General features: G+C 33.2%; 3 protein-coding genes across 4 annotated transcripts; 2 read left to right on the top strand and 1 right to left on the bottom strand.

Annotated features, from left to right (window-relative positions):
- The first annotated feature begins 4609 nt into the window (after positions 1–4609).
- On the top strand, positions 4610–10755 carry LOC113857978 (integrin-linked protein kinase 1-like). Of its 2 annotated transcripts, XM_027490345.1 has the most exons (12): positions 4610–5293; positions 6085–6159; positions 6258–6362; positions 6793–6878; positions 7108–7228; positions 7327–7406; positions 7636–7698; positions 7819–7940; positions 8561–8646; positions 9209–9333; positions 9415–9546; positions 9773–10073. In XM_027490345.1, exons 1-12 carry the CDS (start codon positions 4868–4870, stop codon positions 9777–9779), a joined length of 1428 nt encoding a protein of 475 aa, XP_027346146.1. In that variant the 5' UTR covers positions 4610–4867; the 3' UTR covers positions 9780–10073. The 2 variants fall into 2 exon arrangements, with proteins under 2 accessions (XP_027346146.1, XP_027346145.1); XM_027490344.1 differs by having other exon boundaries at positions 4630–5293; positions 9415–10755.
- A 970-nt stretch (positions 10756–11725) lies between these two features.
- Positions 11726–19923, top strand: LOC113857977 (mitochondrial proton/calcium exchanger protein-like). The gene is made up of 14 exons (XM_027490343.1): positions 11726–12383; positions 12684–12996; positions 13469–13615; positions 13713–13801; positions 13893–13985; positions 14940–15066; positions 15200–15264; positions 15365–15539; positions 15914–16105; positions 16227–16274; positions 17338–17484; positions 17554–17636; positions 18726–18841; positions 19524–19923. Exons 1-14 carry the CDS (start codon positions 11944–11946, stop codon positions 19610–19612), a joined length of 2124 nt encoding a protein of 707 aa, XP_027346144.1. The 5' UTR covers positions 11726–11943; the 3' UTR covers positions 19613–19923.
- A 1163-nt stretch (positions 19924–21086) lies between these two features.
- LOC113857980 (UDP-glycosyltransferase 74F2-like) lies at positions 21087–22975 on the bottom strand. The gene is made up of 2 exons (XM_027490347.1): positions 22374–22975; positions 21087–21832 (listed from the first exon to the last, which is right to left on the bottom strand). The coding sequence occupies exons 1-2, from the start codon at positions 22653–22655 to the stop codon at positions 21770–21772; spliced, it is 345 nt and encodes a 114-aa protein (XP_027346148.1). The 5' UTR covers positions 22656–22975; the 3' UTR covers positions 21087–21769.
- Between the last annotated feature and the right edge of the window lie 190 nt (positions 22976–23165).

Here is a 23165-nt window from a genome sequence, read left to right as displayed (position 1 = left end):
AATTTTACCCATTTGTAATAGGATGAGAGATATCTTATATCTCAACATTACTAGTTTATAGCGAGACTCATACTCACAAACTAGATCATTGTAATGTTTATCTTCTACCACATGTTCAAAATATGCAAAGAGCTGTTTAATGTCAACACCAGACTTCATACAAGCCTTAAAATATAATTTACACTCTTACTTAGTTGAGTACTTCGCATCCCAAGTGTGAACACTTCCTTCATGTAGCAGGCTACCCGTTTTTCCTTTATTCCATATATTGATTTGATCTAATTATTCTCAGGAACATTGTATTCCTCAAGGATACTTGTCCAAGCTTGCTCAAATTAATGTGTTAATGTCATATATGCATCTTTTGAAATTTCTTAAAAAATGACTTATGCCTTTCGTCAAATTACTAAGGTATTTGATTCCATTTTGCATCAGGTGTCATGTGCACAAAACATGATGTGTCTCAGGCATCATTTCCACAACAATTTTAGCCATCACTTGATCTTGGTCAATAAATATTGCTAATGACTTTTTTTTATTATGCGCTTTTAAGAAAGTATCAAACAGCCATTTAAAAGATTCAACCGTCTCATCATATAACAAAGTTTGAAGACCTTAGCACAGATTTGGACCTCATTTCTGTTTACCAACATTATCCCTATCACTCACACGTCAGACTTCTGCATGCCTTAGGCCTACCTTATATACAACATCATGGAAAGGATCACCATGGATATTGCCACAATTATATTTGATGAGATTTACCAAATTGTAGTCTCAATTGATGTAGCAGACCTCTTGCATGATTGTTTCAATCAAGAAAGAAAGGTCATAATAAGATCAGGTTACATAATGGGTCTGTGAGGAACATCAATAAAAAGGATCAGACCGAGTGCGAGATACCAAACCAGACTTCATTGAGCCCTTAATTGAAAAAAGTCCATTTCATTAACAATTATTGCATCAACTAATTAGAAGAGAGAAATGTAGCTTCTCAACCTTCCTCATCAGCACCACCAATAGTATCACTGCCCATTCATAACATGACACCCATGGAGTGTCACCTCACACAACATCTAACTGAAATACAATATCATATGGAAGTCAATCATCAAGCTTATACCTATATCCACCACAAGCTAGCAGCAAACTATCGAGCATACATTGGATTCTATGCAAGAGGACGTAGATATAGTTGTAACACTTAAAGAGTTGCAACACATGTCTCATGGCCTGGAGACACCCCTCCATTCCCAAATCAACCCAACCAATGTGAAGTGTCTCTTGCGCATGAACAAGGGCAACCAGTTGACGAAGGGGTCAAACAAGAGTCTCAAGAGGAGGAACAAGGTCAAGAGGTAAAAGGTCATCAAGAGCACCATAGCATAGAGCAAGGAGATCAAATGCATGATGATGTTGTTGTTGAAGAATAAACATTTATTTTGTTTTCTATTTTCCTTATTTCATTAGGAATATTTAACTTGATGTTTAATTTAGTTTCTTTCCCAATTTTTTTTTTGTTTCAAGCCATCTAATGTGAACAACCTAATGTTAGAAATTTTTATTTATAATATAAAAATATCATTATCTCTTAAATTTGATTACATTTACTCCTATAATATTATGGCTTTGATAACCAGTTTCTGATATGTTTTTTTCTTCAAAATCTGTATTTTTCGCTTAAACTATTTATAATCGCTTCAGCTAATAAACTATTTATTTAAACTAATATAGATTTACTTAAACTATTCATTATTCACTTAAGTTATTTTTGGTAGTTTAAGCAATTTTAAACTCTAAAAATAAGTGCTTTCTGTCTTTTTTTTGCTTAAACTATTTATATATTTTCAGGATTTATTTAAGTTATTTTTATTTGCTTAAACATTATGTATGTCTGAAAATTAAAATTCTCTATCTATTTTTTTCTTAAATTATTATTTTCACTTAAGCTAAGTTTTGTTTAACTCTTTTTTTTTTTTAAGGAATTAGTTTTAAAAAAATTGGCTCAAGCTATCTTGTGATGAGTTTAATCAAAATTAACCTATATTCATTTAAGCAAATCAAAATTATTTAAGCAAAAAATAGATTGAACGTTCAATTGCAAATTAGAGACAATCAAGATCCGTATCGTATCTACTGTTAACCTTACCTAACTACCGATATGCACCAATGCACCATACAAAGAGGAAATTCCTTTACTAACAATCTCATTAAAAAAGTGGAACGTGATGATTCATTTGCCATTAAAAAAATATACTTTTTAAAAGTTACAGTAACTTAATAATAATAATTCAATCAAGTCCTTATTAACTAGTCAATTAACTCACGCATACGTCACGTTTGCCACTAGCTGATCTGATCGTAGCCTTCAACTAAAATATTCAACTTACATAACATCAAGGGTTGGATCGAAGGTTTATTCCTTGAATTTTACTAATTCGCGTTTCACGAAAATATCACTATTTTTTACTAGTGACAAAACAACTAAAAGGACAAATTTTATTGTTCTGAAATGAAACATGAAAGAGTCAAGAGAGAACAAGATAACGTTGGCACTATTGAGTGCTTTGTGTGTTACATTCCTATTTGATAAAACTACTTGCATAGGTATAGTGTGAGTGACACAACGTGACATCTTGTACAGGTGTCCATTTTCTTCGTCAGTTGTACAAAAGAAAAGAAACATCTTTGTCTCTTTAATACGATTTAGACCTGGGGTGACCTACAGCTACAAGGACAACTGATGGTGGCTAATTTGGTTACACGTTGGTCGGTAATCATAAATCAAACGATGGACCTCGTCAAACATTCTAGATTTAATGATTTCTCAGAGCGGACATAAACTATTATTGTACTTAAAACGGATGGTTAATTGTCTAGTGGCCCTGACAAATCAATTCCATTTCATAAATTATCTTTTGGAACCGAATTAATTCCCTGCCATGTGCATCAATATCTTATCTGGCTGCTTATCTATGTGTACTTACAAAATTTTAATTCAAAAAACAAAAATAATATTCAAAGCAAATTATGATTATATTATTATAACAAGAGAATGCGATTATATATACAGTAGTTATAACAGTAGAGTCCGTTCAACATTTGTGGGCCTTTAAATAAGATGTATGGATACAGATAACAGTTGACCCAGAGAAAAAAAGACGCAGACAGCGTGAGAAATGGTGAAAGATAAAATATGCCCCCACAAATGACTTAGCATTCAATACTCAAAGACCAGTGCCATGACTCATTCGCGGAGATGTATCAGCATTCGTATAGTGTAATTAATTTAGACAAATTGTACGAGTTATCTTAAAATTATTAGTGGGATCTCGATCTGAATGGTTTGCTTAGCGTCAAAGTTTAGATTGAGATTGACATCCAAAGGAGACAAATAGATAGTCCACTCGATTTTGCATTAATCTAATTCTTCTTAGCAAGTTACTACCAGCATCTTATGGACACAAATTATCAAACGTTCATTATATGTTTTATTATATAACATGAATATTTCAATTTTTGTTCATATAATTAGCAGTAAAAAATAACAATACTAAGGACTTAGCATTTAGGAAAATATCAAATTGATAACTTGTAAAATATAATCGATTAGGTACTTAAAAGTTGTGTGTCACACACCCCCGTTCCTGTGACTCTGTATGAAGTGAGGGAAGAATAAGAAAAAAGAGAGAGAGAGAGAGAGAAGAGAGAAAAAGTAACATAATGTAATTTTTTCAAAAAAAGATAAACAAAAATTAATATCTTTAACAGATAATACCTATTCAAGCATGTTTAAATCTAAAAGAAAAAAAAAATAAAAAAGAGACACTGAAAAAAAAGAAGTTACATAGCCGATCTATTAATTCTACCTTTTGCAAATTATAATTTACATTACAACTGCTTAAATGTGCTTTGAACTTTGTATCCTCATGTGAGTAATTCTTCCTCTTTGATCTATTTTATAAGTTACCTTTAATTAAATTATACAAATTAATAAAATAAGTTAAAATTAGTTTATTTTTCATATATTTTTAAAACATATTATATGATGATTTTTATTTTTATCTTCAATTAATATCAATAATCTTAATTTCATTATTTATATTTTATTGACTTTATTTTTTAAAAATAAATACAAAAGTTTATATAAACCATAAAACATTCCATAAAAAGACTAATAAAATTTGTTAGAAAATACTGTTAAAAGAAGAAAAGAAATGCATAGGTCCAGCAGCGAATAACGTAAGGATATAATCCTGTGAGCGACATAATTAAATGTGAAATTTTATTTCTTTTATTGAAAAAGAAAAAAAGATAAAGAAGAAGAAAAATGATACTCCCTCTTTTAATTTTTTTATAAATATAAATTTTATTTTATAAATATCTATAATATAATTAATAATTTATATATTTAATAATATTAATAAAAAAATAAAAAAACTTAACAATTAATATATCTTAAATATATCATTTGTGAGGAAGTGGAGTGACCAAGTCAACAGAACCTAACCCGATCAATCCAACCCATACACATACACAGAAATTGCGGCAAAACCCATCCTTGCCCCAATTCAGACAAATTATAGAAGCAAGACAAGATAAAATAGACAGAGACATTAGCGGCTTCTTCTTCGCAACTTTTGCGGAAACCAACAGAGAGAGAAAGAGAGAAAGAGAGAGATCGATGTATTGCCATTTCATCGATCTCTACTTTGATCGACAAGAAATTAAATAAAATAAAAAATTCGATTCATTTATTCCTCTTCTCAATAACAACAGAATCCACAGGCGCAGTCACATTGCAACATGTAGAGCATTTCTTTCGCTATTTAGAACCGTTCCTTCGAAGATTTCTCGGACCGTGAGCATGGAAAGCGTTGCCGCGCAGCTGAAGCGCGGCATCTCGCGGCAGTTCTCGGCGGGGTCGCTGCGGAAGAACCTTTCGCGCCAGTTCACGCGGCAGGCCTCGCTGGATCCGCGGCGGAACAATCTCCGATTCAGCTTCGGACGCCAGTCCTCGCTCGATCCAATTCGGCGGAGTCCGGCCTCCGACCAGGCGAAGCTTACGGTCCCCGAGAATCTGGACTCGACGATGCAGCTTCTGTTCATGGCCTGTAGAGGTGATGTTAAGGGAGTGGAGGATTTGCTCGACGAAGGCATTGACGTCAATAGTATCGACCTTGACGGCCGCACCGCCCTCCACATCGCCGCCTGCGAGGGCCACGTCGAAGTTGCTAGGCTCTTGCTCACGCGCAAGGCCAACATCGACGCTCGTGATCGCTGGGGCAGTACGGTAATTTCATCTTCCCATTAAATATTTACTATTATTATTATTCCCGCTTTCTCTTTCTTGTCAATCCCCAGATTATTCATAGCTTTTTTATCGTGCAAAGCATTGTGTATGATAAACACTTACCTGTAATAGTTTTTTATTAAAAATTATAGAATTTAATGAAATTTAATATATTAATATCATTGAATATTATAATTTAAAAAATTATCATTAAATATTGTACTAGTTGTTTTTTTATTAATAAAGTGTGAAGAGGGCAAAATTTTGTAATAATATTAAATATTATATTTTTTAATAAAATTTATTATTTATCAATAAGAGACGTTTTCGGGAGATAACTCTAATTTTCAAATCAAATAACATGTGTTAATCGCTGATGTTTGGACAAGTTACTTAAATTATCACTAATATTATTATATTTTTATGATTGAAAACAAATTTATAATTATAATAATAATCTCTTGGATTTTAAAATTTTTTTCAGAATAGTAATTTCTACGTCGTCTTGTAAATCAAGACATAAATAATTATTACCGTTAATTTTATTAATAATTAGTAAAATTAATAATTTATTTTGAAAAAAGATAAATACCTTTTATTCTTTAAGATATTATAAGAATTGCAACTATCAATTTCACAGGATAAACGTGTCCTCTAAACCACCTTAAATTTGGTAATTTACCAATTTAGAGTCGAATTTTCAATTTGTTTAATTCGAATATAATGTGTCTTTTTTTCAAAATAAAAATTATTTTATTTTCTTTATTAATGTGTGATGTGTGGATATGCAGGCAGCGGCTGATGCAAAATATTATGGAAATACAGAAGTTTATTACATGTTGAAGGCCCGTGGAGCAAAAGTGCCGGTATTGCATCACCATTCTTTGCATGTCATGTTGTGCATAAATGGGTGTGTTTAATTGAGTTTAGAGGCTTACTGATTAATAATCTTTGACGTGGTTAGAAAACCAGAAAGACTCCAATGACTGTTGCAAATCCTCGTGAAGTTCCAGAATATGAACTCAACCCATTAGAACTACAGGTTCGGAAGAGTGATGGTATTTCAAAGGTATGCTTCTGTTTCTTTCTTTTGTTGGATCCCGGGGGGTTGATTTATCTTTAGTATTGTGGCATGTGAGGTTCACCACTACACATTAAATTAAATTTTAGCTTTGCCATATTTTGTGACCGATGTACTGATTTCTCTTTGGCAACGATCCGATCCCCAACCCCCACCCCCCACCCCCCAAAACTTTGTTTTTCCTGTTAATTTTTGTTGTTTGAGTTTATTTCAAGTGAATACCAGCAAAGTGGTATTTGTTGGTACTTGATGTGCTGATGCTTGTCTATTATAAACATTGTTGATGCCTGTTGGAATTGAGTTCATGTATCTATGAACATCTCACATTAGTAAGCTAAATATTAATAGTTTAATACGTGTTTAAATTACTTGCTTTTATAGTTATTCACCGTTGTTTGATCAATCAATCTATATGCAGGGAACATATCAAGTAGCAAAATGGAATGGCACAAAGGTTGCAGTGAAGATACTTGACAAGGACAGTTATTCAGATCCTGAAACCATGTATGTATACACCTCAGCAATTGAACATGTTTGTGTCAGTGTCTGGATGTTATGCTTCTTGCCAATCAAGTGGGTTGTTTGATGATGGTTGGCTATATTCTTGTCTGACTACATGTATCACTACTTTTCACTTTGATTTCTGGTCAAGGTGGTGTAGATTGCTGTTTGTTTCTATACTTTACTTGTCAGCCTTGGCTCTAAATTTTGACTATTTCAATAATTCACTCAGAAATGCTTTCAAACATGAACTCACAATATTAGAAAGGGTGCGACATCCTAATGTGGTCCAGTTTGTTGGAGCTGTCACCCAAAATATACCTATGATGATTGTGCGTGAGTACCATGCTAAGGTAACCTTACCCTCTCTGTCCCTTTCTATATTTGCAAAGTTGTACGTTTTTTGTATGTAACTCACTTTTCATTGCTCATATCCTTGTTGAATTTTCAGGGTGACCTGGCAAGCTATCTTCAAAAGAAAGGGCGTTTGTCCCCATCAAAAGTTCTACGGCTTTCTCTTGATATTGCTAGGCAAGTAATCATTTTAAGGAACTATGCTGTAGAAATATTTGTTAGTGCATCTTTGAAAAATTTCATGCCCTTTTCTTACTTTTTATTATATCTTATATCGTCATTGATTTCTAGTAGGTGCCTTTGGCCATTTTCTTAGCTTGCTAGGTTTACAATGCACCGAATGATTATAAATTTGTTAGACATTCTACCAGATTGTTTACATATCTCGATAATTTACTGTTAGCAGGGGCATGAACTATCTTCATGAGTGCAAACCAGATCCGGTTATCCACTGTGATTTAAAGCCAAAGTAAGACCACTTAATACAATCTGATATTTACTCATGACTGTGATATGAGTGCATTTTGAATTAGATTTTTTCTCATAAGATTACTGTTCCTTTAATATATGAAATTTGGTAAGGTGCCAGAAATATTTTGCTGGATAATGGAGGGCAATTGAAAATAGCTGGATTTGGCACTGTGGGATTTTCGCTAATCTCACCTGATAAAGCAAAGCTGGTAGAGCCCGAGGCTACCATTGACCGTTCAAGTACGTTTTTGAGTATTTCCAATTTTTTCCCTTGAATTTCATCTCCTTCAAAATTGATTGGAAGGTTTTTATTCTTCAGTGTCCCATTTTCTTTCATTTTTTTTTTATATTTGTGTTAAATGTATGGCATTTTGTACAAGCAAAAATTGGATATTGAAGCACAATAACTACGTAGATTACAGCATGTGAAACTGCCGTTATGATTTGAAGTTTCACTTATAAGCATCTCAACACCTGTGTAATTTTCTCCTTCAGTACTTCAATACTCACTCCATCTCAACTTGATGGTCCCTTGGCCCAACAAATGCAAGTGAAAGACAAAGTGCAAACTGCTGTTTTCTCCATATACCCTATTGCACTGAGTTTTATTTGAACTAGATCTGATTATACTTTAATATATATTTGAGTTGATTGAGAAGGTATCATGGTACAATGAATAATTAAATTCGAAGGCTTGCATGAAGGAGGAACTGTCATTTTAAAGAAAAAGTAAAGCAAATGGACAAGCATTTCATGAAAGATTAAGTGATATATTACATGTTAGTCTTGTAAAAATATGTCAAGATTAGAGTTGCTAGAAATATCTTTCATGATTCAATTTTTGACTGTATACATTGCAGGCTTGTACGTGGCACCGGAAATTTACAAAGACGATGTATTTGATAGAAGTGTGGATGCATATTCTTTTGGTCTCATTGTATATGAGGTACCAAACTTTTTAACACGCATAATGTTAATCTTTTATGAATTATGATGTTTCATATATCAGATTCAGAGTTTTCAAATTAGTTTTTTGTAGATGAGATTTTTGTTTTTATGGCTTTGGGCCAGTTTCTTGCCTTGACAACATGTGAGCCTGAGTTACATTGAACAGTGGCACTTAGGCTAATGCTCTTAAGTGGAAAAAGCTGTGTCCTAACTATTAGCTGTAGTTTTTAGCCTAGTGGTAATCACTCAATCTACAAGTGGTATTAGAGTTGAGACTTGAGATCAAGAATTGTTGCTCAGAAGGGCATGAGCTGGAGGTAGGTGCTGGGGGTTATGAATGAGGAATTTGATAATTGTCTTGACTCTTGATATTTCTTCATATGTTTTACAATATTGAAGTCACTGAAGATTATTGATGCACTTCTCTTTTCGTGAAAACACTTTTTAGTTATTCTAAATTCATTTAGATTTTTAAAATTTATCACGCTAATCTTCATTTAGTTGTCTATTAGTTGAAATTCAAGGAATTTCTTAATTTTATGTCTCTTTTATATACCCAGATGATAGAGGGTGTACAGCCCTTACATCCCAAGCCCCCGGAGGAGGCAGTGAAACTGTTGTGCTTAGAAGGGAAAAGACCCCCATTCAAGATCAAAACAAAACATTATCCTCCGGATTTGAAAGAGTTAGTCTATTTTAAAGTTAAAATTAGATAATCGAGCTTCAGGTTAATTTTAAAATGGTCTAACAATCATGGTTTATGCAGATTGATTGAGGAATGTTGGGATCCACAACCTGTTGTCAGGCCAACATTTTCTCAGGTCATTGTACGGCTGGACAAAATTGTTGCAAATTGCTCAAAACAAGGATGGTGGAAAGATACTTTTAAACTTCCTTGGTATGTTTCCTTGACTGATTACCTCCATATAGAATGCTGATTTCTTTGGAGGAATTCAAAATGGTGGATGTGTTCATATGTTCACCTTGAAATGCTAAAATCCATCATGCCTTGAGGTTGTTCGATTTGAGCAATGCTTGTTGCAAAAAGACTGATATCACTGTTCTACTTGTTATGAACTTTCTTTGCTGTCTTCTAAACTGGCATTACATTTCAATGTGTGCAGGAAATAAATATTAAGTTACATACCACATAATAACAATGAAGACATCAAGTTCCGGGTTGCATCCCCAACATCAATTTGTGAGCATCATGTTGTACTGTTAACAGCCATTGCAATTAATAATTTCGGAACTCGAATAATATTAACTTGAGCTTGGATTTGAGCATGAAAATGAGATTCAACGGCTCCACCTTTGTTCTCTGTCCACCAGAGGGTCTGGAACAGGTCCTCCTCGTAAAATGTACTATGAACGACATATATTATTTATTCTCAGAAATTTTCTAATAAAAATATGTATCTATGCTCATCGATCGACTACCACGTGCTCCAAGTTAGAAACGGGTGCTATTTGTGACTGTTGCACGATATATGTTGTGTGTTTTATATGGAGCTGGTTTTTGTCCCCCAATAGTCAAAGCCGCCAATGCCGTTGCTGTTGCTGTGGTGTTAGGCGAACGTTTAGTTGCTAAAACAATTCATTATATTTTGTGACATCATTCAAGCTCTTCAACGACCACTGCAGAAAAGTATATAACATGCAGAGTTTTTTGTGCTACAATAACTTTTGTGAAAATAGGTTTGATTATTTTTGCTGGGGGGATTTTAGTTTTTTCTCAAAACCCAAGCCAGTTTTACAAGATAGAGAAATTGGAATGTCGAAGTTCAGTCTCAGAATGCGTTCATCTCAGAGAGTGAATGACTCCTCCCGGCGTCGTCTCGTCTCGTCTCTTCTGCTTTCAGAGGCTTTGGAGTTTCTCTTTCGCTTCGTCTTCTTTTCTTCCCAGTCCTTTTGCTTCACATCTTCGTTGAATGCAGCAGAAGCATGTTCAGGTGTAGGGAATCATCTATCCAACCGGTTTGAGATTTGCTTCTCAATGCCGTGTCACGATTAGACAAAAACAAAATAAACATGCGTTTTGTGTTTTGTACTTTCCTCACTCTGCCAAACCAAATGAGCAATCTAATTAATAAAGTTTAAGTAATTTTTAATTTTATCCTAGATAAAGTTATTCAAAGTTTAATACCTTTTACATTAAATGTGCAAGTTAAGAAAGATATATATAAATCTGTTAAAAATAAAGATATTTATTACTTTTAAAATAAAATGCTATTTAATGTTTTTTAAGTAATTAAAATGTTAAAAAATGTATGTTTAATTTCTTTAACATGTATCAAATAGAAAAATATAAATGAATTAGATTGATTAATTTTTTATCGAAACGTCAAATAGGTATATTTTTTATTTTAATGAATTCAATTGTTGTTGTCATTAAAAATTATTTTCTCTTTTTGTGCTGTCAAATTTTATTTTTCTTATCGTCTCATCTAATTATTCTATATAATGTAATACTAATATATAATTTTTAATTTGTTAGGAATTTTTTTAAAAACATGTCTGAAAATGGAAAAATTAATATATCTAATTTATATATTAATAAAAATGATAAAAAATATTAATGCTTTCTTGTGTGGCCAATATTTATTTTAATTAAAAGTAAATATTATGAATTTTTAATTTTTAAAATTATTTAAATATATTTATTTTGATTATACATTTTAAATATACTTCTAAACAAGTTTAAAAATAATATGTTTTTCAAATTTTTAAAGTGTATATATTTTAAAGATAAAATAATAATAAATTGAATGAATAATGTGATAAATTTAAAAGAAATAAAATTTAATTAATATTAAAAAACAAAAATTTGATAATAAATAATTAAAATTTATATGAGACGTTATTAAATGAAAAAAAAATGAGAATTCATATAATAAAATTATTTAAACAATTTAATATAAATTTTCCCAATTAATGAGGACTTGATTAACAAGAAAGGTGGGGGATTGGAGCCCCCGAAATGAAAGGGAAGCGGTATGAATTCAAAGGGCAGAAAATGAAAAAGGTGTAATAAGTAAGGAGAAAGTGGTAATAAAAGGCAACCCAGTGTCCCCTCCCGCTGGTGGCTGCATAAGAAAGACGAACACCTTAAACCTCTCCTCTCCTCTCCTCTCCTCTCTTAGCACTCTTTTTCTCTATTGCCTCCGTCTTCTACGTTCCGCATAAGTATACTAAGCTCAATCACCACCTCACCTCGCAATAACACTAAGATCTAAGCAACACTAATTTCTTCATTCCTTTCTCATTTTCTTCTTCTCTTTGAATTCGTTCCACAATGGCATCCAGAGCGGTTCTGAGAAGAAGGACGAGTTTCATTCATCGATACCTCAGCAACACTAATCACTCTCTTGCACGTGCGATTCCTAACGCTTCTCCTCACATGCACGCAACGACGCCGTGCAGATTCGCCAGGTCCTCTCCTCGGGATGCTTTTTCGGGATTCAATGCGCCGATAGGTGTCAGGTGGCTCTCGCAGTCCGCTTCGGCTAAGCAAGCCGAGCCGGAGCAAGACGACGATATGGTTGCGAAGAAGCGGAGAGAGGCGTCTCCCGAGGAGTGCGATCAAGCCGTTGAAGGCTTGACCACCGCCAAAGCCAAAGCAATGGCTAAACGCTCGCAGGAATCTCAGAAAGGCGTGCAAACCGTTTTGCAGAGAGTGTGGGCCGCGTTTCTTGGAATCGGTCCTGCCTTGAGAGCCGTAGCATCTATGAGTAGGTCTGCCTCCTTTTCCATGCGCTTATTTGATATTAAATTGCAGTTACAGTTCCATTGCGATCGCCAAAATTGCAGCAATTTGCATGTACTGTTGAGAATTGCATTTGATTCTAATTTGAAGCTACGGTCGTGTTTCAATTATGGAAAGTGCAGAGAGTAGTGGTCATCTTTACAAAGACTTTTAAACTAGTGTTGTGGTTGCGATTTACGAATTCTAATTTCTAGTTTAAAACAGTTAAATGATTATTCGTTAATGATTGGTGATTTGGCGTTTTGGTTTGCTAATTCTTGCTGCTGTAGGGAGGACTGGGCCAAGAAACTGGTTCATTGGAAAGGGGAATTTGTGTCGACATTGCAGCATTATTGGTTGGGCTTTAAGCTGCTGTGGGCTGATGTGAGAATCAGTTCCAGGTTGTTGTTGAAGCTTGCTGGTGGGAAGAGTCTCTCCAGGAGGGAGAGACAGCAACTGACGCGAACTACTGCTGACATATTTAGGCTAGTTCCTTTTGCGGTTTTCATTATTGTTCCCTTTATGGAATTCCTCCTGCCTGTGTTTCTCAAGTTATTCCCCAACATGTTGCCGTCAACGTTTCAAGACAAGATGAAAGAACAGGTAATCACCAAGATTTTTTAGGCTGCTTGTCTGTTGTCTTTACTGACTATGTTAGTCCAAAATAAAATTTACATAAATATTTATGCATAAGTGATATATTTATTTTCTTGTTGAAAGTGACCTACTGTTAAAGGTCATTTGTTCCATTCCTTCAATACCAAGGCTAAGAGAAATTTTACAACTAAGCCACTACATGGTCTGTCCTAGCCTGTGTTGAACGCGCCCCAGGATTACCATCAACATAATGTTGATTTTTCACTAATCTTCATCTTTGGTTACAAATAGTGCATAAGCATGTCGTTATATGTGTTCTATGTTTTCTGGCAGCAACTGGTAGTGAATAGTGATGATCCTGATCACTAACTCTCTGTATTTTGAGTGTGCATTGATTGTTTTATTCAGCTAGTGTGAATGTCTGGGGTTAGATTACCCATCGTAGGGTGTTTGGGTGACTTAGTTATTCAATGTGTAGGAAGCATTGAAAAGGAGACTCAAGGCAAGAATAGAGTATGCAAGGTTCCTCCAGGATACAGTCAAAGAAATGGCAAAAGAAGTTCAGAACTCCCGTAGTGGAGAACTAAAGAAAACTGCCGAAGATCTTGATGAATTTTTAAACATGGTTAATAATTCAGTTTAAAAAATTGTTTATCTATCTTTCTTGCCAATTGAATTTCTTTTTTAGTTTGTCATTTGTACCCTTTATTTTCTTTCTGCAGATTAGAAGAGGTTCACGTGTTTCTAATGAGGAAATTTTGGGCTTTGCTAAGTTGTTTAATGATGAACTCACTCTAGATAATATAAGCAGGTTGGTCTTTTAACCTGTTTAACTTAAATATGTTGTTTTCCTTAGTTGTAAGGTGGTCTCATGACTTCTACTGTGTCTTAACTGCTTGTAGGCCACGATTAGTCAGTATGTGCAAGTACATGGGAATCAGCCAGTTTGGCACTGATGCTTACTTGCGTTATATGCTAAGAAAGCGTTTACAGAGGTATGATGCATTTTATCATACAAGTTTTTAAAACCTTTTTCTTACTAATTTTAATTGCAAGCTGATATTTTATTTAAAATAAATTGTAATACAATTTGGAAATTGAAAAATATATTTTCTCTAATATAAAGGTACCTTGTTATTGGAAAAGATTACCTACCCTTACTATGTCATTGGGGGAAAAATATAAACACAAAATGATTGAATACAATAAGAACATTCCTGTCTTGTAGCTATAACAACAATAAGTGAGACCTTATCCTTGCAGCCTTATCCGGCTTCATGTATCAAACAATGTCTTTGGACATGAAATTCCTGATGAATACACTGATGCAACACCTGATGGCCAAAATTAGGCTTGGGAATAGAATTGGGCGTACTTATTCATACTTTATGTTTGGATTGGAGTTTAGTGTCCCATTAACTTTTGAAAATTTTAAAAATTGGAATTATCATACATATTTTTTTTTTCCTTTTGTTTAAGCCTGAATCATTTGGCATAGTCTCTTTCCATTTGATTAAAGTTAAATCATTTGGAGAGGAATTATAATTAAAATATCAGAAGAGGATTTATTTCCTTTCATTATCTTGTTGGCCTGAACACTTTAGAAGCCATCTAATAAAAGCTTTGGACAAGGGAGGAAATGAATTTGAGACATCAGGTTTGAGCTCAACAAAATCTAAAATTATGGCCCCAAAAGATTTGGTATAAATCTAGGTTTGAAATTTAGGGCTTGTTCTATCTTAATTGCTCATTTATACATTGCTTCAAACTACTGTTATATGATACAGCATTCATTTTCAGGTGTTATGACTATAATTAGCATCATTTGTGACAAAAATTCAGCAAAATAGTTTACTTTTTCACCTTTTAAGATTCTATATTCAAATTACTATTTAACTCAACCAACCTAACAATTGCTTATCACATGCAACATATCCCCCTCTTGTTAGGATTAAGGAAGATGATAAATTGATTCAATCAGAAGGTGTAGATTCTCTTTCAGAAGCTGAACTTCGGGAAGATTGTAGAGAGCGAGGGATGCTTGGTTTGTTTTCTGTTGAGGAAATGCGCCAACAGGTTTTGTGTTAGGAACAAAGCATGATTGTTTGTGTTCTATTGGAATACTAGATCTTGATGCTGATGATGATATTGCAATCTCAAATTTTACTTTAGTATTTATATTCTAAAATTTGTCTACCTGCCTGTACAGCTTCGAGATTGGCTGGACTTGTCTCTGAACCACTCTGTGCCCTCATCTCTTTTGATACTTTCAAGGTAATTTTAGCAAGGCTTCCTCACTGGGGATAGATAATAACAATTAGAGGAAGAACCTACTTGATATGCATTGTGAAATCTTGCTTGATATCCTTTATAGGACATTTACTGTATCTGGAAGATTGAAACCAGAAGAAGCTGTACAGGCTACAATTTCTTCTCTCCCCGATGAGGTTGTAGATACTGTACAGGTTACATCCTTAGCCTCAGAGGATTCTGTCTCAGAGAGGAGGAGGAAATTGGAGTTCCTTGAAATGCAGGAAGAACTTATTAAGGTAAAATGTGGAATTCCATTGTTATTTATACTTATCCTGTTCAATGGTCTCATTGTTGCATCAGGATGACATTGACAAAGTTATTCTGTTTGATTAGTGTTTGATATTTGCTTTGGTTATATGATCAGAATCTACAAAAAATACTAAATGATCATATAAAGAACCATTCAAATATTTTGTTTGACAGAGTTCATTTGGAGTCTGATTAGTAAGGTTAAAGAATAAAGTGCTTAGTGTTAATTTGCGGAGTTCACCATAAAGTTCATTTTTTAAGTTTGAATAAGTATTGATGAAAATAAAATGTATTTCTTTTGATTCAAGATTTGATGGTTCCAAAAACTGCTAAATAACATAGTATTATAAATAAAATGTAGGAGGAGGAAGAGAGAGAGGAGGTGGAGCAAGCAAGAATGGAGAGTAATTCTAATCAAGATGATAGGGCCCTGAAAGAAATGAATATTTCAACGGCAAAAGAAGCCCATCAGCTTGCTAGAGCCAGAGCATTGGAAAACAAAGAGCAGCTCTGTGAACTTAGTCGTGCATTAGCTGTTTTAGCTTCTGCATCGGTGAGAATTTGATATTCCTTCAATTTGGTGAATTGCTTTTGATCTTGTATAGTCTATACTAATTAACAGTTAAACATATAACCTGTTTAATATGTGCTAATATATTCTACAACGGTGGCAGTCTGTAAGTACAGAGCGTGAAGATTTTCTCAGGCTGGTTAATAAAGAGGTATATTGGAACTTTCAGAATTCATCATTTGCTTTTGCAAACGATCAAATACCAATAAGATTAAATTGTTTGAAAAAGAAATGAAAGGTTTTTTTTGGTCCAAAACCAAAAAGGTGGAGGTTGCTAACATCCACCAATGAAGAATAAAAAAGAGGTGGGTGTCTGTAATGAATAAGTTTTTATAAGATGAACTTTTCACAAGATCTATTTTTGGATTGAAAGCTTGTGTCATGGTCATAAAATTTTATATTTGTTTAGTATCATTTTGGACTTCTCCATGGAATTGTATTAAAATTCATCTTTGATATGCTTTACAAATAAATGAAAACATTGACCTTTTTATTACAAACTTATTTTTGTTTAAATTTTCTATCATTTGGCTTGAAAGATATATTTCAATTTGTCATTTTTTTCCTGTAAGAAGTTGTTGAGCGGTGAAATCATGTAAGTGTATCAAATCTGGCACTGGTGTTAGGGACGACACAAACACTTGCTAGTGAGGCTGGTCAAGGATAATACATGCACACAATAAATAAATTTTTAGATATTGTTTACATAGAAAATATATTTATATAACTTAAGTAAAGATAAGTTTACAGTTGTTTCTTACACAATTTCTTATGTTTGATATTACTACTACTGACTAGTACTGCTTTCAAATATTCTTCTTTGTAATCTAAGAATCATCTACAAACAATTTATCTCTGACATTGTTAAATATGCAAAAATAAATCCTGAACTTTTAATGTATAAAAATGATTGATGTTATTACTTTAGTTTTATGATGTATAATTTATAAATTTTATATTACTACATAATTTAATGAAAACATTTTAATTTTTTAAAACAATTATTTTTAATAGTGATCAACAATATTATTAAAATTTATTAACTTTTAATAAATCTGTTAACACACTGGGGAACATGCCCCCACACCCTGTAATATGCATGCCTCTGGATGAGAACTGTGACACTAAATTGATGCCTACCCTCATTTTGTGTGTGGGTGCATATTTTTAATCCATTTGCCATCCTCATCTTTGGCTGTTTTGTATGTGTCCAGATAGAACTCTATAACAGCTTGGTAGAGAAAGAGGGTTCAAATGGTGAAAAGGATGCCTTTAAGGCATATAAAGCCGCCCGAGAGGAACATGAGCATGCTACTGAGTCAGGTGAAGGGGATAAAGTGTCATCAGCACTCATTGAGAGAGTAAGACCCTCTATAAGTTAGAAACTAATTCTCCACTCCTGAATTTGCGACTAATTGAAATGCTGTCAGGTTGATGTTATGCTTCAAAATCTTGAGAAGGAAATAGATGATGTGGATGCCAAAATTGGTGACCGTTGGAGGCTGCTGGACAGGTTTGCACTTGCAATTCAACATTGGTCTTTAACCTTTTATTTATTTATTTTATTTTTTTGGAGTTGGGGTGTGGGGTTCCTAAAGGAGGTCTAAGATCACGTAGAGAGGTACAGGTATGCTATAGTTTAGGCAAAGCAGCCTGGCTGAGATGGATCCTATGATCTAGCAGCTGTCCCTAAAGGGACTTGGTGCTTCTTGAGCCAAGGTTCTTATGACATTGCAATTTTTATAGGTCATGCTTTGTCTTGATCTTATCAAATCTCTTTACAATGAACTCCACGTTCATAAATTCAGTTACGTGAAAGTTGAACTATGATTGCCGCTGCATGCTTGAATATACTGTTTCAAGTAAGTTACTGAATAGGAATACTTGACTTAGTTGCTATTGATCACATTTGATTATTGGTTCGGAGCCTTTCATGCTTAGTATTTTCTCTTCCTAAGTGATTACAATTTTATGTGGAGATTTGTGGCAAGATATTGTAATTGTGTGAGAGCTGGGACCTTTCTTGGGTCAGAATCTGAAGTTGTAGTAAGATGAGAATCTTCTTACATGTACAAACTCAGTAAAATGAGTGTAGAAAGAATCCAGTGACTTTCCACCAAATGATACCATGCTGATCTTTCTCCTCCTTTTATTTACAAACCACCAAGCAAGGCTGTTTCCAATCCCATGAAGGCTTTCCACAATAATTGATATAAATTTCACAGTTTGCACTATTTTGTTGTGCTTTATTGTCTAGAAAAGGATTTGTATTGTATTATTGTTTAAGTTCACTAATAAAAGGGTAACTAGTAAAGATGTGAATATATTTTCATTTGATTTTGATAGTAGTTATAAGGTGCTGGCATTTGAATGGCAGAGGTATAATAGTTTGACTGCATTTTCCAAGTTGTAAGCTTATCAAACAACTCCCAAATGGGATGAATATATTTCTGTTAAAATTTCACATGATAATTTTGATTGGTCTTGTGCATGGTTTCTTTTTGTTTTCCATTTATACAAAACAGTTGTACTTTATTCGGATAATGTATGTTTGCAATGACATCTGTGCAAAGATTAAGAGTTGTTTTTGGGCCTTCTGCAGAGATTATGATGGGAAAGTAACTCCTGAGGAGGTAGCCTCTGCTGCAATGTACTTAAAGGATACATTGGGCAAGGAGGGTATCCAAGAACTCATCAGCAATCTTTCAAAAGATAGAGGTCTGTATTATATCTCTCACACACAGATATAGGTTTTTTTAATCATATGAAATTCCCGATTTTGCTTGCTCTGTATTACATTTAAAAATAGATTTGTTCTTCATTCAAATAAATTCCGGTGAAACTCATGGAATTTCACCTGTAGAGCAATAGGTGACTTAACAGTGTATCAGACCGATCAACCAAAAGTATTCCTTGAGTGTTAGGTTTGTGGTTATATATTAAATTGTTATTTGCAGTGGGTTATCAGAATAGTTTAAAAATTCCTTTCAAAATGATAGCTTGAGAGATTACTAAACCAGTATTTTAACATTACTTAAAAGTGGCAACTTGTATTTAGTTTTTGAAAGTATGGGCTTATATAAATTTGTCTGTAGATGTGTCAACTTATTAATAAGTGTAGCCATTAGCCAACCAAGTTAAGAACTAGTAGACAGTTTCATACAGATGAAAACTTTTAGGATCCAAAACAAATTAACTTTCCATATGTAGATCAAATTGTCTATTACTGAGAATAATGCTCTGGCTGAGGGAGGACAGCATTTTTAGTTGAATACTCTGGCTACTTATAATGTTTTTCTGAATGATTTATTCAGTGATTATATTTATCAAAGTTATCTATTCTTTATGAAGATTAGTTCATGAATACAATAATTACTGCAGTCTTCTTTTGTTGCTACAGATGGGAAAATACTTGTTGAGGACATTGTAAAATTGGGCAGTTGGAGAGAAGATGGCAATGCACCTGAAGATGGGACGGAGAGGGTGTGATCCGTCATTTGACTTCTAAATACATCTTGTTTGCGTTTGATGCCATAAAAAATGTTGCGCAACTATACTTTAGGCCATTGGGATCTTTTTAGTCATTGATTTTGCATTCATGTATTAATAAGTAGTTCAGTTGTAGCAGTTAGATTAAAATGAAGAGTGTGCAAGCTCTGTAAATTTTTTATAGTTGATCACACGAATATACTTACATATACACGATACAACACTTAAGCTTTGCTGATTATTGGGATACAATAACTGTACGAAAATTGAAAGTTAATCTCGTGAAATATAAGTGAAACAAAATATTATTTTTAATTACTTTATTAATTAATAGCTGAAGTACACTTGTTAAGAAATTAAAAAGAATTACTAAATGAAAGCTATATTATTTAACATATAGAGCACTAAAAAAACAAAAAACCCTTTATTTTGTTTCAAAGATGTTTCAAAGATGTTTGTTAACAATTCCTTGTGTGAACATTCGCGTCTCTGGTATTCTTGAACTAAGGTGAATATGCGTAACATTTGGTATGATTACATTTTTAAAATACTCACATCTAATAGTGAATATTACAAGACACAAATACAAAGCTAAATTAGTGGCAAATTAATTTAATTTAAATCCTTGAAGAGTTAGGCCAGACTCGTTAAATTTAAACAATGTTTACGAGACTCATTTTATTTATTTGAAATATCTTATTATAAATTTTGTTTTTAGATAGGCTTATAGGGTATGTTGAAATTATGAAAAATCAGGGCAAACTTTAAAGAATGATTCATATTAAGTGAATATGTTAGGCTTGGGTCTTTACTTTAAAAGCTAGGCCTAATTCTGGTATTGAAAATTTTTACTGATTTATATAATTTCTTTCCTAATCATAAATAAGTTAATGAGCTAAGTTTAAGTTCTAAAATTTCAGGTTAATTATCTTTTTTTATCTTTTAAAATATATTAAATTTTAATTTAGTTCTTATAAAGTTTTCTTTTAAGTCTCTACAATTTGAAAAAAGAGACTAATCTGGAGTTATTTAGATAAACTCTTCAGTATGCATTTATAAGATAAAAAAAATAAAGTTAATAAAGGAAATATAAAATAAAATAAATTTATTTTATACATTGAAATTAACTTATATAATAGTATTTTTAAAAGTTTGTTCATGTAATATATCTATAAGTTACATGAACTATTTTAAACATTAAAAAAGTTTATTGTTTTTATTTTTGAATCTATAAATACCCATTGAAAATTAGCTACAATTTTTAAATCTCGAGTTTTATGTTCATATTATATAGAATTCGGTCGCATATCTTCAGCAAGTTTCAAATTTATAATATCGGATGTGAAGATATGCCGCTAGTTAACTGTGTTTGTGTATATTATGTCTAGAAGGAACAGTGGAACCATAAGAATATTTAGAGCATGTTTATTTTTTAAAAAAAATATTTTTGTTTTTAAAAATAAAATAGTATAAAGTTTTAATATATTTTATTATTAAAAACAGTTTTCAAACACACTTCTCATACAATCCATAATCAACGTTACTTACAACCAATACGGATATTTAGTTTAGGGTCTCTTCAGATTGTTAATAAATTCATTGATATTGTTTGAACTGAAGTACCACCGTGACTTACTGCTTCTATAGCCAATTCCTTCCGTTTCATAACCTTGATCCTCATTTCTCTTCCATGGTTCCTTTCCATTACTTCCCTGATGCAATGCTCAATCTCTTCTCTACTCACAATGCCATCCTCATTTTCCTCAACTCTGATTCCCACCTTCCACACATCCTCAATAAATTTTGCATTCATGGGCTGGTCAGTCCATTGCGACATTGCAATCATGAGGACCCCCAACCCCAATCGTTCAAGTGTTGAATTCCATCCACAGTGTGTAAGAAAGCAACTAATATCTTGGTGTGATAGCACTTTCATTTGGGGTACTCAATTCACTGTCAAGCCCTTCCACAAGCACTAATTTCCTCCTCCAATGGGATTTTTTCTCTCTCAGGATCAGGATCACGCACAACAGATGAAACCAGTTCCCATTAAGCCCAATGCTATTTCCTCCATCTGCTCTTTCCCAAGGCAAACCATGACTCCCAAATGATTCATAAGCAACTGACCCAGTTGGCTTTTGTTTGAGTCAGTTCATGTCATTTGGGACCGTCTTGTCCATGTACAAGGATGGAGCATAGCTTTGACATGGAATTCACAGCCTATACATCAGTAAGAAGGAAAATTATGAGATTATAAATTGTTCAACCAAACATCAAAATTCTTTTTTTTTTTTTGTCATAAATCAGTTTAAAATACTGCTCAACCACGTTATTCAAGACCTGTAACTATTAATTTAGTTACTGCAGGATGAAATCGTATATATATTACCGATAATTTAGTCATTGTTCTTTTCTCATTTTTGTTACAATTATTGGCATAACATTTTATATCAAATTACACAAACTACTGCATAATTTGAGTATACATATACTCAAATAAAAGAAGAAGATGTCGATTAAGCTAGTGTCATTAAGAAAATAAAAGGCATTTATAAAAAATAAAGATTTATTATATTAACAATATAAATTTCATTTAACATATTTTTAAAAAATAATTAATGTTCTTTAATTTAGTATATATCTAATACTAATTAATTAATGTTCTAAAGAAAAGTGGTTACTACCCTCAAAAAAGTCTTTTGGAAGTAGGTTGAAAAATACCAAGTTTGACAAGAAAATAAAGATAAGATGACCCAAAAACCTGGTCCTCTAACTTGTAGAAGGGGTTGACAAGAAGGACATCTGCTTTGTGGATGTTAGAAAATTGATTCATGGCCAACTCAAGTAAGCTGGATAGAGTCCGGGCTCGAAAAACATGGAGGGTATGTCTTTTAGTTGAAGCAAGGAAAGCCCTTGAATAGAGAGAGTGGTGCTGAAGATATGGAGAGTCCACGGTGGACATATTATTGTATATGCAATTGTTTGTACACATTTGGGTGAAAAAAGCAGTTCCTACCAACCCAAATTCTTTGGCTACATTCATTACCCCCACTAACAAGGGATCATATACTACTCAATCTATGGAGTGATTAAAAGAGTTGTGTTTTTTGATGAGTTCCCTCAGGTTGTTGGTCTTCCATGTGAGATAGATAGGTTTGTATGCTTTCAGCTCGAGAAAAGCCACCTCGGTCGTAGCCATCTGAAATGGCATCAAATTGAAGGGTGCCTTGTAAAAATGGTTGTGAGCATGGTGGCTCTCACTCCTTTGCTACTCAAGCGCTTGCTGAATTGGAGCATTGGGTTTATGTGGCCTTGGCTTGGATATGGAATCACCAACACGTGCCTACTCCATCTTCTGGATGTACTGTTGACACGAGAGCAGGTGGCGATTAATAAACGAGAAATGTTAACACTGTATTCTCCTAAATCGATTGTTTTTTATGTATTTAAAAATATATTTAATAAAAAATTAATAAACAATACATTTTTATTATACATCTTTCGACAAACCTTAAAAATATTAAAACAACCGATTATTAATAGCATGATAAAA

Source organism: Abrus precatorius, unplaced genomic scaffold, assembly GCF_003935025.1.
Source record: "Abrus precatorius isolate BTA unplaced genomic scaffold, Abrus_2018 Scaffold2, whole genome shotgun sequence".
Classification (NCBI taxonomy): Eukaryota; Viridiplantae; Streptophyta; class Magnoliopsida; order Fabales; family Fabaceae; genus Abrus; species Abrus precatorius.
This window is presented reverse-complemented; position numbering and strand designations above follow the sequence as displayed.

What these genes read in the sequence shown, in the direction of transcription:
- LOC113857980 (XM_027490347.1), bottom strand. Translation starts at nt 22,655, where the DNA reads ATGAATGTAGCCAAAGAATTTGGGTTGGTAGGAACTGCTTTTTTCACC. An exon ending in TCTACAAGTTAGAGGACCAG is followed by an intron (nt 21,833 to 22,373) that starts GTTTTTGGGTCA and finishes ACTGATGTATAG; the next exon opens with GCTGTGAATTCCATGTCAAA.
- LOC113857978 (XM_027490344.1), top strand. Translation starts at nt 4,868, where the DNA reads ATGGAAAGCGTTGCCGCGCAGCTGAAGCGCGGCATCTCGCGGCAGTTC. An exon ending in CCCGTGGAGCAAAAGTGCCG is followed by an intron (nt 6,160 to 6,257) that starts GTATTGCATCAC and finishes TGACGTGGTTAG; the next exon opens with AAAACCAGAAAGACTCCAAT. An exon ending in CACTGTGATTTAAAGCCAAA is followed by an intron (nt 7,699 to 7,818) that starts GTAAGACCACTT and finishes GTAAGGTGCCAG; the next exon opens with AAATATTTTGCTGGATAATG.
- LOC113857977 (XM_027490343.1), top strand. Translation starts at nt 11,944, where the DNA reads ATGGCATCCAGAGCGGTTCTGAGAAGAAGGACGAGTTTCATTCATCGA. An exon ending in AAGACAAGATGAAAGAACAG is followed by an intron (nt 12,997 to 13,468) that starts GTAATCACCAAG and finishes TTCAATGTGTAG; the next exon opens with GAAGCATTGAAAAGGAGACT. An exon ending in CAATCTTTCAAAAGATAGAG is followed by an intron (nt 18,842 to 19,523) that starts GTCTGTATTATA and finishes TTGTTGCTACAG; the next exon opens with ATGGGAAAATACTTGTTGAG.